The following is a 17182-nucleotide window of genomic DNA, read 5'->3' on the forward strand; positions in this document are numbered from 1 at the left end:
CCTGGTGGACTAAACATACCCGAGGCCTGGTCCCTCCTGGTGGACTAAACATACCCGAGGCCTGGTCCCTGCTGGTGGACTAAACATCCCCGAGGCCTGGCCCCTGCTGGTGGACTAAACATCCCCGAGACCTGGTCCCTGCTGGTGGACTAAACATACCCGAGGCCTGGTCCCTCCTGGTGGACTAAACATACCCGAGGCCTGGTCCCTGCTGGTGGACTAAACATACCCGAGGCCTGGCCCCTGCTGGTGGACTAAACATCCCTGAGGCCTGTTCCCTCCCGGTGGACTAAACATCCCTGAGGCCTGGCCCCTGCTGGTGGACTAAACATACCCGAGGCCTGGCCCCTGCTGGTGGACTAAACATCCCTGAGGCCTGTTCCCTCCTGGTGGACTAAACATCCCCGAGGCCTGGCCCCTGCTGGTGGACTAAACATCCCCGAGACCTGGTCCCTGCTGGTGGACTAAACATCCCCGAGGCCTGGTCCCTGCTGGTGGACTAAACATCCCCGAGGCCTGGTCCCTGCTGGTGGACTAAACATCCCCGAGGCCTGGTCCCTCCTGGTGGACTAAACATCCCCGAGAGCTGGTCCCTCCTGGTGGACTAAACATACCCGAGGGCTGGTCCCTCCTGGTGGACTAAACATCCCCGAGACCTGGTCCCTCCTGGTGGACTAAACATCCCCGAGAGCTGGTCCCTCCTGGTGGACTAAACATCCCCGAGACCTGGTCCCTGCTGGTGGACTAAACATCCCCGAGGCCTGGTCCCTCCTGGTGGACTAAACATCCCTGAGGCCTGGTCCCTCCTGGTGGACTAAACATCCCTGAGGCCTGGTCCCTCCTGGTGGACTAAACATCCCTGAGGCCTGGTCCCTCCTGGTGGACTAAACATCCATGAGGCCTGGTCCCTCCTGGTGGACTAAACATCCCCGAGGCCTGGCCCCTGCTGGTGGACTAAACATCCCCGAGACCTGGTCCCTGCTGGTGGACTAAACATCCCCGAGGCCTGGTCCCTGCTGGTGGACTAAACATCCCCGAGGCCTGGTCCCTGCTGGTGGACTAAACATCCCCGAGGCCTGATCCCTCCTGGTGGACTAAACATCCCCGAGGCCTGGTCCCTCCTGGTGGACTAAACATACCCGAGGCCTGGTCCCTCCTGGTGGACTAAACATCCCCGAGGCCTGATCCCTCCTGGTGGACTAAACATCCCCGAGAGCTGGTCCCTGCTGGTGGACTAAACATCCCCGAGGCCTGGTCCCTGCTGGTGGACTAAACATCCTCGAGACCTGGTCCCTCCTGGTGGACTAAACATACCCGAGGCCTGGTCCCTGCTGGTGGACTAAACATCCCCGAGGCCTGGTCCCTCCTGGTGGACTAAACATACCCGAGGCCTGTTCCCTCCTGGTGGACTAAACATCCCCGAGAGCTGGTCCCTGCTTGTGGACTAAACATCCCCGAGGCCTGGTCCCTGCTGGTGGACTAAACATCCTCGAGACCTGGTCCCTGCTGGTGGACTAAACATCCTCGAGACCTGGTCCCTCCTGGTGGACTAAACATCCCCGAGGCCTGTTCCCTCCTGGTGGACTAAACATCCCCGAGAGCTGGTCCCTCCTGGTGGACTAAACATCCCCGAGGCCTGGTCCCTGCTGGTGGACTAAACATCCTCGAGACCTGGTCCCTCCTGGTGGACTAAACATCCCCAAGACCTGGTCCTTCCTGGTGGACTAAACATCCCCGAGGCCTGGTCCCTGCTGGTGGACTAAACATCCTCGAGACCTGGTCCCTCCTGGCGGACTAAACATCCCCGAGGCCTGGTCCTTTTGCATTGTTATAACGTTATTGCATGTTAAATGTGATGACAACACAGCATTTCAAGTAATTCTAGATCAGCGACCTCTAATATATTACTCGGGACCGGTAGATCCAGGATCAATCCTTGATCGAGTCACACCTAAGACTTTAAAAGAGGAAGTTGTAACTTCCTCGCTTGGCCTTCAGCATGAAGGGGATAGTGCAACGACTGGTTGACCCGTATCAGTATAATGGCTCGGGCGGGGCGGCTTACTTGCCTTCGGTAAGTCGTCTCAGTGAAGCAGCACTAAATAAAAGAGCGGTGGAAATCCGTCCTGCTACAAGGAGGCACATTACACGTACATGCACCCTAAAGATTCCTTCGTCGTCATATGACTGAAAAATTGTTGAGTACGACATTAAACCCCAAGCCCTGGAGCCCTCTAATATATTACTATGTTTATCATCGCTGCATCTTTTAACACACAAAAACACTGTTTAAATTTGACACCACGACCGTTTCATTCAAGACAGAAATGTGTTACCCCAACACAAACGTGTTAAATAAATGTGAAGTGTAACACAGTAATAAAACACAAAGAAGACCTTGTGTTATTTCAACACGTGATAGAGGAATTCAAATATGACACAAGACTTTTGTTGGGAATTTTGTGTTCATACAACACAAGTGTTTGTTGTGTGCTGCTGGGGGTCGTTCAGTTTGGTACCATTTAAGCATTTACATGAACAGTTCGAATAAAACCCCAGCTGAAGCAAACTGACTCTGGTTACGTGTGACCATTTTTCAGCTATTCACACTGTCGTGGCTGCTCTGGTTCTACTCTCTATGCTGTGGGTTTATTTATTTATTTATTTTATTGGTGATTTACGCCGTATACTCAAGAATGTTTCAATTATACGACAGCGGCCAGTATTATGATGGCAGAGCCAATATTAAACCTACGACCATCTGCAGATTGCTGGATAACCTTCCCACGTACGACCAAAATAAAACAAAAAACAAGAAAGCATGAATTGGTCTTGAATTCACAACGACCGCATTGGTGTGAGGCTCCTGCACGATAAGTCATTGCGGCGTGCTAGCACGCTAAACACCTCGGCCATGGAGTTCCCCCTAAATGCTGCACGGTACGTCTGTATCAAATATAATGTAGCCTACATGTACGTGCAGCGAATACATTACTATGCCACATGCATCACAGTTTTGCGTTGTATATACTTGTATTATTGTTATGAATGGGCTAAGTACTCAAACCTGGCACTGTGTCAACACTGACCGAACAAGTCATTATGCAAATTGAGTCACAGAAGCGTTCTCGATGTCCAGTGAACCATGTTCCTTAACTGCCGATAACAAATGATCCACTCATCGTATAGAAGTTATTAACCTGTATCCCTGACAACGGGATGTAATTAATTCTCTGCTAGAAACGTGACTTGTGGTAAAAAATCCACATTCTCTAAAGAAAACACATTTTCTGGCTTTACCAAATAGAATAACTCAGATTATTGCTTTTCAGAAAATATCAGACTCGTATTTGTACTATTTACACGTGCACAAACTAAGCTCATATTTGTTGAAAGGTATAATTATTTGGGCTGTTCTAAGATCATGCCGAAAACACCGGACATGACACCGCGCGAAGTCACATTCTACCGACAGCGGGCAACCAGGCAGTTCTCTTTTGCTCTTACCTCTCAGTGATCAACGCCAAGCGACGCAGCAACAAGCATGATTTTTGAAGTCTTTGATATGACCAGACCCGGGTTTGATGCCGGAAGAATCTGAGTTAATAATACAAATATACCCAGAGAGCTTTATTTGCTTGAGATCTAGACCATTGGTAATATTTGCAGAGTTTCGACGGAATCCCAGCCTCAAATCAAGTACAGCCATGAAGGCTCATTCTCATTAAGATTGATCGCGGATGTCGTTATGCTTATTTTGCAGTCACAGAAATGTTCTCAATGTCCCGTGAAGCATTTCTGTAACGTCAGTAACAAACGATGTATTTCCAGACTTCAAGTGGTGGCTTTTTTTTCATAACTGACGAAGGCATTTGGATTCTCAGAATTTTACCTTGTGGAGCATAAAGGCGGACATGGTTTTCAAGCTTCCTATTAGATAGCGACTCTTAGAAATCAAATTTCCTATGCGGATGTTTCTTTGTAAAGACGGATATATGCTTGTCAGGGTATACTTGTAATGTATAATCTGTATACACACATTCAGAGAATTGTGCTTTATACCGACGTTAAACCCCAGGCATACATACTGCTCTTGGATTTCAAATTTTCTCATGTTCTGTTCAACCTGCCCATGCATGTAATGTATGCTTTCATAAGGTAACGCGAAAAAAAGTTACTAGTACGTCGAAATCTACTCAGATCTTGACAAACTCACGCTTATGTTCACTTCTGATGAGTTACTCTTGTAATTCAATACATCCGTCCATTACTGAACGTAGACTCGTTTGTTGATATAGGGTTTACCTTATATCAACAAATTTCAGTTACATAAGGCAATCTGTGACCTTCGTATTAAAGCGGTCGGCGTCTGAACGTGACCTTTGACCCTGACCTCTGATCCCGGCTGTCAGTCGTATACGCACGTTATAATTAGTAAGAATAAGCCGTTAACGTAGCTTGTTGAATGTTGTATGGAATTTTTCACAAATCTATATAGGTCTAAGAATCCGAAGTGATCGTAGTATATAAACAGCCGCCTCTTCAACAGGTGCCTCACAAACCTAACAAAAAGCTACAGTCAAACCAGCGAGGGCTGTATTCGAGCTTGCGATCTTATTGTTCCGGAACGTGATTGAAATTTGTTAAAATAAAAGTTCTGAAATGAATATACATACACTGTAAACACTAAATAAATATGTGAAATTTTTACAACATAGCATTATATACGACGACCGCTTAAGTGGCCAAAGGGTTAGAACGTCCGCCTCGAAGTCTGGAGGCCTGTGATCAAGCCTGGATCGGGTCATACCAACACGTCAGTATGGCACTTGTTGTTTTTTCGCTTGGCACTCAGCTCTTGGAGGCTAGAACAAGGAGAAAGGACTGGCTGACCCAATGTCAGTATAATGTGACTGGGTGGGGGTGTCATATCTGGTGTCTTCGGCATGATGCTAAAATGGCGGCATGGAAAAAGCTACAGTATAGGTACACACACCTAATGACTCATGGCGTCGTTATATGATTGAAAATTTGTTAACAACGGCGTAAAACCCCAAGCATAGGCCTACAAACATACGCACATACATAGCATCACAATCAAGATATCACAATTTCCCCTTGCATTTATTTATTTATTTGGTGTTTTATGCCGTAAGAATATAATGTGTCTCGTTTCATTAATAAAAGTATGTGAATGTTTGTAGATACGAACGGAGTGTCCAAAATATTTGTCACTGTTTGTGATTGTGTTCAGATATAGGATAGCCACGTTCGATGTATGAACAGTTACGACCAAAGTGTGCACCTGAGGTACACCAACATGTGAACATGTGAACTAGTGAGGTACGCGATGTGGATACTGGTTTGTATCATACACCAAAATACAGGTATTCCTTGTGTCTTACCGGAGTGATTGCAATGGGGAACTCGTAAAACTCCTTCCCGTCTGTATCAAGACAGTCCAAAGCTGTGAACTAATTTGTTCTTTCCTTTATTACGTATATCGGTATCGGTGTATGTGTGCTCATAAAAATATATGAAGTAAACACGTCCTGCAACGTCACAGAAGAAAACGATGCCTTCTTCTGTCGTTCGGACGGCCTGTGTACCTCCTCCTCGAGTCTCCCATTGTAGACAGCTTCTCTCTTCATAAATCCGTCTGAATGTCTTATACTTTATTATAATCTGTATATTAGATCTTTGGTGGTTTGTGTACGTTAAACACGGGATACAATAATTCTTCCCAGTTTAACGTAGTTTTGAATTTAGTCTTGGGGTTAATGCATGTATGTATGCTTGGAGTCTAAAGTTGTACTTCACATTCTTGCGGCCGTATGACGACGAGGAGTCATTATGTGTGTGTACATGTATTGTGTCTTCATGAGCCGCCACTAAAATGTCATGTTGAAGACACCAGGCATGATATGACATTGAGGCGGACGCTCTAACCACTAGGCCACCGAATGCGTCTGCGGTTAATGGATAGACCCGTAATGCCCATTACAGTACTTGACAGCTGACACACGAATGACCCTGAATGCGATGGACCCCAGGCGTGATCCCTGTATAGTAACCCTAATTGGAAACTAATTTTTGTTCTTAGCTCGTAATTAAAAAGAAATGTATCAAAATGGTTTGCCATGTCCTTATATTTGAAAAAGGGCTATTTGCTTATAGATTTTCTGAAATATTTTCCGAGGATCTAAATCCAAACGTCGTTTGTTGATTTAGCCATAACAACTGATTTATAAAAAAAATGATGCCCTGTCTCTTTGCCGCCTCTCAGTGTTATACAATTTGTCAATGTCCATCGCCCAGTGAATTTATATTCAGTAGTTCAGAAGTGAAAAATTTAAACAATTATGCATATAAACCCTCATGTTGTTTTCCGTAGACTAACCTCGGAAAAAATTTTAAATATCTTACAGCGATATCTAAAAAAAAATATGTGGACCATCTATTAAGAGTCAAAATTTCCAAAATTAAAAATTTGCCAGAACATAAGGTAAGAAATCTAGTAAAACGCCTGCCATTCCACGCAAAGAGGGATATTTGCTATTCTTATTCTACCCGACAATAAAATCATTAAAAAAAAATTACCTACACTTTCGAGAAGTAAGGGAGAACATTTAATTATACGGTTGTGTAATTTATTTATTTATTTATTTGAGCCTACCAGGACCCCGTATAATTTTATATAATATACAAGTGCGCTATATATTTCAGTTTGCTCGTGTTATAGTAAAATGTCTCATACCGATGTCCCAAGTTTAAGAGCTTTAAAATACAGCTTTTATTTTGTCTTAGGTTGGGAGAGTGCATGATTACAAAATTTCATCTCAGACAACCTTACAATACGCATACGCTTCGACAACACCTGGTGATTGGACTGCGCTTGTCACACTGCATTGGCTCGTGAAACAACTAAAACTTCATCACTCATAACAGTATAACCATATCGTCCGAAGCTTGTTTCGAACTCCCCAGCTGAAGTGTAAATGGTTGTCATAAGAATCGGGCGCTATGTATAGGCTACGCATATAGACAGGAATTTAGCCTTTGATCAGATGATGTCAAATTAGGCCTATGACTTACTGTAGCCGTTAAATCGTGTCAGTGACGATGGTGGTGGGTGGGAGAGGGTAGGGGTGGAGAGGGTTAAGGGTACGGGGTCAAGGTCCTACTGTCATTTCTGTTTACATGCTTACTTACCTTAGTCACGTTATCTTTCCACGAATCTTTGCCCACTTAAGGCAAGCATTATTTGAGCTACGACATCCGGCTGATTTATTTCCTTTCGCAGAAAAATTATGCCATAGTCGCTAATGGCCGAAACTGACACTTATCGCCTTGAGTTTCAACTGAACTCAAGCGCTAACCAACTGAGCCACGGACCCCCCCCCCCCCCCCCCCCCCCCGCCCTCCCTCCTTGGTTATGATGAATTAATACGTAATACGACATGTGTATTATATTTCACAGAATATTCTACTGGAATAGCAGACTACATTCTAGCATCAGTCAGACAACAGACTTTCTTTTCAAATTTACAGATTAAAGCAGAAAACTTAAAAACATGACACTATAGGCTGAAAAGAGCACATTTTTTTTTATCTGGTGGTGCCTGCTGCATAATTTTGCTATTTTTCCTCGCCACACACGTAAAGCCTGAGTACATCGCGTCCTCCATCTTTAACACCCTGTAATTTATACTTCCTCTCAGTCATTGAGATTCGTTAAGACCGCCGGCTTGTTCGTGTAAACTCGGAACCTACGTCCAACATTCCGGTTTCCCTATCGTCAAGCAGAAAACGAATTGTATTGTTCGCTACCTTCAGGGAAGAAGAGTTCTACCAGAAATGTACGAACTGAACTTCGGTGGTTTCCGACGGCAATTCTCCTCCTAAGACAGAAGACTTCAGGACTAGTCCTTAAGCAAAATGGAGTCGCCCACAGCGGATTTTGGCGCTGACTTTTATGATTTATCAACTTGAGGGACACATTTTAGAATTTTTTATGGCATGCACCTGCGAGGAAAAGCACAGTCTATTCAATGGTATCTAATTAATATTTAAATTTTCTTCTCCTTTACGCTTTGAGGGTACATGTAATAGAGTCAGATCATACTGGTTTCAACGCAATGAATATTCTCCTTGTGACGGCGAATAAATAAATAAATAAATAAATAAATAAAAGTGAGTGATTTTAGTGAACTTTAATACTTTACATCTTTTGGATTAAAATCGATTTCTTCTAACATAGTCAACACTTGTTCACATTTTGCTTGTTGTGAAATGTGTTTAACTCACAAAGTCTGCAGTTGAATATTATCTATAAAAATATGTATATTCAATATGTATCTATATCATGTACACACAGTATAAGGATTGTCTACATTAATTATTTTTGCCCACGTCCACAAGCTAAACCTGAGAATGGCTGAGAATAATATCCAATGAGAAAGATGTGTCATCGACTCTTTCCGTCATCCGTTCCGTGGAATTGTTTACACGCACTCGTTACATCCCGAGGTGTATCTTTCGATCACGTGACGCAAAAGTTTATCTGGGTGCAGAGACACTTATATAAACTTTCGTTAGGCCACGTTTAAGCATTGCAAGGCTATTAGGTGGTTGACATTGAGTGTGAACGAAAGAGCCCGACAAAGCTACAGTTCAACATGACTGTCGCTGTGAGCTCTCTCAAGTTTTTAATATGGGCAGTGGCCGTTCTAGTTTTAGTAAGCGGCAAAAGGCAGAAAAGAGAGTACAGTGTTCTATCATGGAATGACTGCGGTAAGGTATTTTTTTTACAATCATGTTGTTCTTTTGGTTTATGTTGAAGTTCAATCAAATTTAAATTAAATTAATTTGTATTTATACGTAACCTAAATACGGGAAACGTCTGGTCAAGCGAATGAAATTAACGTTTACACCGGCTGCTTTCTGATTTGTCTACGTGGAGTTCAAAACCAGTACAAGCCGTTTTGCTTTTATTCTGTTTGACATGAAAAATTAAAAAATCTGAAGGGCAGATCTTAGCACCAGCTAAGCTGGGAAAGTATCGTTCTTAGTAATTCTTAAAGTATCATTCTTAACAGGATGCAAAGCGTCATCTTTTACAGTTTCCAAACTATCATGCTTAACAGTTCGTAAAGTTTCTCTCTTAATTTCTAAAGTACCTTTCATCTTTCTTAACAATTCGTAAAGTATAGGATAACAGTTGTAAAGCACTTTTTTAACAGTTCGTGAAGTATATTTCTTAACGACTCGTAAAGTATCTTTCTTAATAGTTTGGAAATATTATTTTTGACTGCTCCTAAACCGTCATTCTTTTTGTATCAGTCTGATATAAAAATTATTCATAGGATAACAGTTTTTAGATGTATACATGTTAGCTATTTAGTCACATGTTTATATACGGAACAAATGGAAGAACAGGCTCTTCAGTACATATGCAACAAAATCCAAAAAACCAACTCTGGGCATTTACTTGTTTCCCCCTAATGCAAATATTGTTTTGAAGTGACGTAAACAAATGAGCGGGGAATAGGCAATGTATGAATAGAGTCGGCATTTCTCTGCTTTGACCATTGAAGTTAAAGTTTACGTTTATATAAGCGTTACTTATGTTATGCACATGGCACATTGTCCACATGTTGTGCACAATGGCACAATAAACTATGCCATAGATAGAAAAAAAGGGAACAAATAGCACTGACATGTGTAGAGTGAAATCTGTATGCGTGGTCTAATTCTCGTATAAAAGTTGATCTTTTGCTGGCTCTGAAACAAGCGCTCTGAGAATCATCGAACCGGACAAAATAACAAACCGAAAAAAAAAAACACTGGATGGCAAGAACTTCAAAATTAACGGTTACGATACTACTTATTTGAACACAAGGTCCTTGTTTGACGACACATTATGTAAGACTAATGCTGATGCAAATATCACGTAAAGGCCACACAACCATGCAGTAAAGTTCACACAGCCACGCAGTAAGCCACATACAAACTGCGCTGAACTTTGAGCATGCGGTGACGTTGTTGAATCCCCAAACGTTTCTCTGTGACATGTTTTATCTAAAAAGACGTGTTCGCCATTACATGTCGCTAAACAGAGGGGGGTGGGATATTACAGTATACCTGTCGGCCTTGTGTCAGTATAATATCACTGGTGAGGCGTCGTGTGTGGTGCCTTCGTTATAGTGTGACTGGGCGTCGTGTCTGGTGCCTTCCTTATAATGTGACTGGGTGAGGCGTCGTGTTTGGTGCCTTCGTTATAATGTGACTGGGCGAGGCGTCGTGTCTGGTGCCTTCGTTATAATGTGACTGGGTGAGGCGTCGTGTCTGGTGCCTTCGTTATAATGTGACTGGGTGGGGCGTCGTGTCTGGTGCCTTCGTTATAATGTGACTGGGTGGAGCGTCGTGTTTGGTGTCTTCGTTATAATGTGACTGGGTGGGGCGTCGTGTCTGGTGCCTTCGTTATAATGTGACTGGGTGGAGCGTCGTGTCTGGTGTCTTCGTTATAATGTGACTGGGTGGGGGTGTCGTGTCTGGTTATTCGGCATGTCGCTCCAGTGAGGCAGCACCTTAAATATGTCCGCATTAGGACCGGTCTGCAATAAGCATGACGAGGAGACACCGCCGTGATATGACCGAAATATTGCAGACAGGGAGGATTTGGGGGCAGGGTGAGAAATTCCAGCACCAAAAGGCGAGGGTGTAGGGATCACCTTGAAACTATGACAATGCAATATCTACCTGGCTAACTATAGCTCGATGGGATCTCATCATCATACTTCTTGATACATTTAGCACATTTTGAACATGCGCAGGGTAGTCATACTTTGTTCGATGAAACAGAACTAATATTTATAGGCAGTTAAGCTAACAATGAGACATTAAACATTTATTATAAGATTGTCTTATGATATTTTGACATTATACAGTAACAATAACAATAAGTAACAATATAAGTTATTACAGCGTTATTCATTCTTCGAAAATTTGCAAAAATATTTCATATGTTCTGGTGTGGGTATAAAGACATAACCACTCGTGTAAAAACTCGTGATCTCCTTCCACCAATATATACACACACCTCGTATCTAAACGTGAGCGGACATTTTTCTTCAAACTGCTGTGTCAAAAATGTTGACCTTTATAAAGTTTGCTTTGTGGTTAGACTGTGTTTGTGTCGGACACGAATCCTTGTACCCGGCCATCCTCCCAGCCTCCACACCAAGGTGAAACCTGATTCAGTGAGAGCGGGACTGAGGGGGTGTCGTAACTACGGTAGCCCGCAAGAACCATGTTGAATATAACGGAGCCTGTGAGCTTTCTGCTGGCGCCTGGTTACGTCACTGCTAGATTTCATCTACAATGAATTTATCTACCAGACATTAAGATGACGAGAGCCTACGTCACTGCCTGTAAATTAGCGTTAGCTTATCTACCAGACATTGGGATGACGTCTGCCTACGTCACTACCTGTAAATTACCGTTAGCTTATCTACCAGATATTGATATGACGTCAGCCTACGTCACTACCTGTAAATTACCGTTAGCTTATCTACCAGACAATGGGATGACGTCAGTATACCTAACAAGTTGCCAGTTAGCATCAGTATACCCACCAGCTTAAATTTCATGATATAGCCTACGCATTAATGTTATAGAGGAAATATGACTGGAATTGTCAGGGTAGTGGGACCGATCGACAAAGTTGAAGTCATCCAATCACGACACTGATTTCATAGAATGAACTAGTTCCCCAGTCGCCCACCAGTCAAATCTCACTTGAACATCTGTCTTTGAAATACATTCGAATTAAAGACTGACACAAACATTACCTCCAAAAGAGTCATGCCTTTTGTTCGTGAGGAAGTACTTTGGACTACGCAAGAATACAAATCCACAACAATGCGAATTTATCTCCTCTCGTCTGAAAAGCAATCAGTGATATATAAACCACTTTTGCTAGCACAGCATTTGACACAGAAACACAACATACACATGAACAAATGATTAAATAAATAAACTGAGAAAGCTGGAATATCCAGGGTACTGGGGCTTAGTTTGGCGGTTGCTTACCTATTAAATAGTTACCTAAAATCCATTTAGTTGTTTTCTCAGAATTTTGATGATTTAATTTCTATGTCTACTGTAATGTAATGTTTACCTATATGTATATATTTATATGTGCATGTTTGCATGTTCATTGATATGTCCTTTATATCTCTAAATATCCCCTTATATCTGTATGTAATATGTCGTTTTTGAGGAGATCCCCTCGTGGCCATTGGCTGTAGGTCATCCTCAATAAAACAAATAAAGAGTTAAATTAAATTAAATTAAATTAAATTAAATCTCCAAGCATGCAGATAAATCCCTTGTAATTGCATCGATCGTCTTCATGGCAATCAGCATTTGGTGATGGACAGACAAATACAGGCTTTCTAACAGGATCATGCACGTAAATCCCTGATACTTCCATACGGGTATGAACTCATCTTGAACTCTCCTCCGGAAGTGAACTTTCGACACCTTCGTCACCAGGGTGGACATCCCATCAACACTTCCGGTTCAGGGTCGCGGTGTTCAGGGGAGATGGAGAATTGAAGTATCAAGTAGGCTGTTGACCTCATCTCGCTGGCCTTGTATATTAGCTCGTCTTAAGTTGTTCAATAATGACCTCTGAACAGACTTTTAACATGTGGTTTTCGTTGTCGTCAAATTGTTGTGGCCCTTTATTTGATTTCCAGTTCAGCTTCCTTCAGAGTCCAAGTCAAATATAGTCTTTTGGACAAAACTCAGGTACACTGCGAATAGACCTGGGTCTGTATTCAATGAACTAATTAGCAAATGTCTTACAAAAGTTCTTAAAATCTGTCATTTTTCTGCAACTGTCTTAACCTTCTTAACCAAGTGGTAATGTTCAGGAAGTGTCTAAAAACAAGGACAGTGCAATTAAAATGTGTGTATGTATGCTTGTTTAGGGCTTTACGTCTTGACAATTTATCAGTCGTATGACGAAGAAACATTGCAATGCTGGGGCCTATAATTTTCAGTGCTACTGACGTTATATCACAGAGTGGCAGCTCTATACTTTCTCATGAAGGGCAGAGATTCTCAACAGTTATATGAATAAAATAATAATAATTTATAATTAATTGTTCTCAGCTTTCATGTTGAAGAGAATGATTTGTGTGATATATTTTATATTATATTGTACTTTTTTCACACTTCGAAATCATTCATGCATTAGAACATTCTGTGAAACGTGTTTGCAAAATCAGCACAGCGTTGATCGATATTTTTAAGACAGACTGGAAATAAATGAATAAATGGTATTGGAAACTCCAGTCAAGAGAGGTCTCGCCTGAACTTTCACTGAGAGTTCTATTGGTCTTAGAAAGGCTTGGAAGGTAGGATGCTATCCTACTAGCAACACTTGTAGGTTTCAACACCAAAATAGGCTTACTATATTTTGTGACATTTATTTGCCTCTAAAATGCAATTTATGCTAAAAATATTAATCTGTTAACTTTAACAGAAAGTCTGTTGTCTGAGTAATGCTAGAATGTATTCTGCTATTGCAGCAAATTGTACTGTTAAATATAACAAACATGTACTAATTCAACATAGATTCTATTCTCTCCGGCCGTACGTGGGAAGGTCTGTCAGAAACCTGCGGATGGCCGTGGGTTTCCCCCTGGGCTCTGCCCGGTTTCCTCCCACCATAATGCTGGCCGACGTCGTATAAGTCAAATATTCTTGAGTAGGGCGTAAAACACCAAATAAATAAATAAATAAATAAAGATTCTATTAGGCTAACAGAATATCACGTTGAATATGGCAGATTGTATACATTAGCAGACAGGCTCTGATGTTAATGTTTCCTCTCTCTCTTTTCTTTCTCCTTCAGGTGGCCCTGACAAAGTTCTCCACATAGAGTCTTTGTCCATCTCGCCAATGCCTGTTATACTTCCGGGTGTCATGCGCATTACGTCTAGCGCCCACTCTTCAGCTACGATCAGTGCGGCGAGTCTAGAGTTGACAATTAAACGGAGTACCTTCCTTGGTTATATCACGGTGCCCTGCATCTCTAACGTCGGATCATGGTAAGATTATGCAACATCCGGGACATCTGGCCGGCAGTAGCCATTTTCTTTTACTCGCCCCTACATGCCTAACTCGCGCAGACATGGTGGTGATCATCCGAGATAAAAACATGGAAATTAACACATAATACACACACGAAAAAAGCTGACGATCACAATTCACACGTGCTGCGCATATTTTTAGCAAACAGTAATTTATAACCAAATTCCTTCATTTTCGCCCGACACTTGTGACGTGACATGAGTAGTTTCCTGGTTCTTTTTTTTTTCAGCACGTATGATGACATGTGCACATTAGTGGACACCATGGAACGAGAGAACTGGGCAGGTATCTCAAGACAAGTATCCAACCAGATTCGAGGATTCCTCCAGAGCGCGGGTATCAGCAGCACGTGCCCCGTACCTCCCAGTGAAATCAATGTCACAGAGTACCCCTTTCAAATGCCTGAACTTCCCAGCATACTAAACTTTTTAGCAGATGTAAGTTGATTTTTTGAAACTTGTTTTGAGTGTTTGGATTTCTTGTCGCTTTCAACAATATTCCAATTGCTTCTGTGACAACTGGTTACAATATGCATTCGATGACGCTCGTGTGCACACCGGTTTCCTCCACCCATAAAACGTCTTGATCATGGTGGTAGACAGCATTTAAATAAATAAATAAATAAATAAATAAACAAACTGTTCCTGTCACGTCAGAACGATGTATCTGTAGGTGTATTTTACAGTTATTCAGCTGGAAAGGGACTTTCTATTTTTGCTCTTCGAAAAGTCATATATATCTCTTCCTCTTTTTAACCAGCCCAGATATCTTGTAGAGTGTCCGCTTCGCGAGGCGGTAGATCCAGGGTCAATCCTGAGTCGGGCCACACGTAAAACCTTAAAAGAGGAAGTTGTAACTTCCTCGCTTGGCCTTCAGCATGAAGGGCATAGTGCAACGACTGGTTGACCCGTATCAGTATAATGGCTCGGGCGGGGCCGCTTACTTGCCTTTGGTAAGTCGTCTCAGTGAAGCAGCACTAGATAAGAGCGGTGGAAATCCGTCCTACATCTATGAGGCACATTACATGCACTGTAAGGACTCGTCGTCATATGACTGAAAAATTGTTGAGTACGTTGTGAAACCCCAATCACTCACTCAATCACTCTTCCGCTTCCTCTCTTTGGGGTTGATTCTCGCGTCTTTGTCGGGTTCATATAGTTGTAGTGCATTTCAACCAATCAAATTATTCGTTTCAAGTGCAAAATCGCATGCTTGAAGTCATTCGTGATTTGGATTTTGATATCTTTGGCGGGTTCAGATAGTTGTAGTGCATTTCGACCAATTAAATTTAAGAGCGAAAGAGCTGCTGTGACCAATCAAACTGTTTTACGGGTGAACCGCAGACTTAAGGTCTTGCGATCATACAACTTGGATTTCAATAGGAATAGGTCCACCATGTGACTACAGATATGCGCAAATAGATTAAGCTGGAAGACCAAGGTAAGGCTTATCTGTATCTGGAGGCAGCTACTTATAATACTGAAAACAGTATAGGTTGTAGGGAAGGCGTGTTTACGGCAAGAATCGGCCTATACGACGCTGTTTTGTGTACACTGACATGAAGTCCGCGTGAGACTGCTTGTCTGACACACACATGACGTGAACATGCTAACCAGTAATTTGCCAGAGGTTCCAGTGATTTTATGCTCAGTAATTTACTGTACACGACGATCACCTTTTTTTTTTTGGTTTCACGTTGGTTCCATCCGTCCATCCATTCATAAACCTGCTCTGCCACCATCGTAAAAGTGAAAGGTATTCCAGTGGGGCTGTATCACCCTTAACGCCGGTCACCTTATCTCCGGAGAGGTTATTGGGCCTTAGGAAAACTGTAATTTAAAGCCATTTTTACGCCCCCAAGAGCTAGGATAGCTTTGAATTTTTGTACATACAGAATATATGTTAGATGCATCTTAAGCTATATATTAAGGAATAGAAAGTAGACGTGTATATTTTAAGTAACAATCTTACGAATGGTCGCAGGTTTTCCCTGGGCCCTGCCCGGTTTCCTCCCACCATAGTGCTGGCCACTCTCGTATAAGTGAAATATTCTTGAGTACGGCGTAAAGCATCAATCAAATAAATCATATTATCAAACAGTTTATTAAATAAATAAATAAATAAATAAATAAATAAATAAATAAATAAAATGTTATTCTGATGGTTTCAGGGCAACTACAGAGTGAATTTCAGGATTAGGGATAGGTCATCCCATCGAGTACTCGGCTGTTTCAACGTCAACATGTCACTCAAAAAGGAAGAGACTAGGGGGTGGTTCTTCTTTAGGAGGCGATGATCTTCTCCACTGGCTGAAAAAGGCTGGTTGAACAAGACTGGTTGAGCGAAGGACATAGAAACTCGGAAATGGCCTCTCGTGCATTATTGCTCAGAACGGGTTAAAAACATGATGAAATCTATGCTGCTAAATTAAAAAAGAGAATAAAGAGGTTTTAAAGTGATGAAAAATGTACACAATCAAAAAGGCAGAGAAATTTGTTTAAACGGTTCAGTGACGCAGTTTATGGGGGTTGCGTCGACGTTGAGCCTTCTTTTATAAGTTTGTTAGTCTCGAAAGATTTCGTCTTACTCGCGTTACCTGCCTTCTCCGTGAACAATCTTGTAACACAATCATGAATAAGCTTCAAGTACATCACCAACATTCGGCAATTTAGATAATGGCATAATAAGTGAATTCTGACTGCTTTATTGTTTCCACAGATGGCCTTGTCTACAAACTGGAGAGCAGGGAAATATCTGGGTGCTTAGCACGCGACAGAGAGCAAATTAGGGTTCAAAAACACCACGTGCATGTTGCTGTTGTTGTGTTTAGAACTTTTTCACTATCTTGTTACAGGACTGTCAGCTGTGCACCATGCATGCTGGTTACGCGAGACTATACAGGACTATTGATCAATGAGCTACGTGTGCATAAATGCAAATACCAGATTGATCTCCCATTTTACTTCAGATCACTGATCAGTTGTTGTGTCACATACAAGCTCTCATTTTCCCAAAT

At 42.2% G+C, this 17182-nt stretch overlaps 1 protein-coding gene across 1 annotated transcript; it reads left to right on the plus strand.

The window, feature by feature from the left end:
• The first annotated feature begins 8642 nt into the window (after window positions 1-8642).
• Window positions 8643-17182, plus strand: LOC135464884 (ganglioside GM2 activator-like). Its single transcript, XM_064742453.1, has 4 exons — window positions 8643-8793; window positions 13928-14123; window positions 14396-14603; window positions 16337-17182. The coding sequence occupies exons 1-4, from the start codon at window positions 8679-8681 to the stop codon at window positions 16460-16462; spliced, it is 645 nt and encodes a 214-aa protein (XP_064598523.1). The 5' UTR covers window positions 8643-8678; the 3' UTR covers window positions 16463-17182.

This window comes from Liolophura sinensis, chromosome 4 (assembly GCF_032854445.1).
Source record: "Liolophura sinensis isolate JHLJ2023 chromosome 4, CUHK_Ljap_v2, whole genome shotgun sequence".
NCBI lineage: Eukaryota > Metazoa > Mollusca > Polyplacophora > Chitonida > Chitonidae > Liolophura > Liolophura sinensis.

Coding starts and splice junctions, on each gene's coding strand:
- LOC135464884 (XM_064742453.1), top strand. CDS start 8,679: ATGACTGTCGCTGTGAGCTCTCTCAAGTTTTTAATATGGGCAGTGGCC. Junction 8,794..13,927: donor TCTATCATGGAATGACTGCG/GTAAGGTATTTT, acceptor TTTCTCCTTCAG/GTGGCCCTGACAAAGTTCTC. Junction 14,124..14,395: donor ATCTCTAACGTCGGATCATG/GTAAGATTATGC, acceptor TTTTTTTTTCAG/CACGTATGATGACATGTGCA.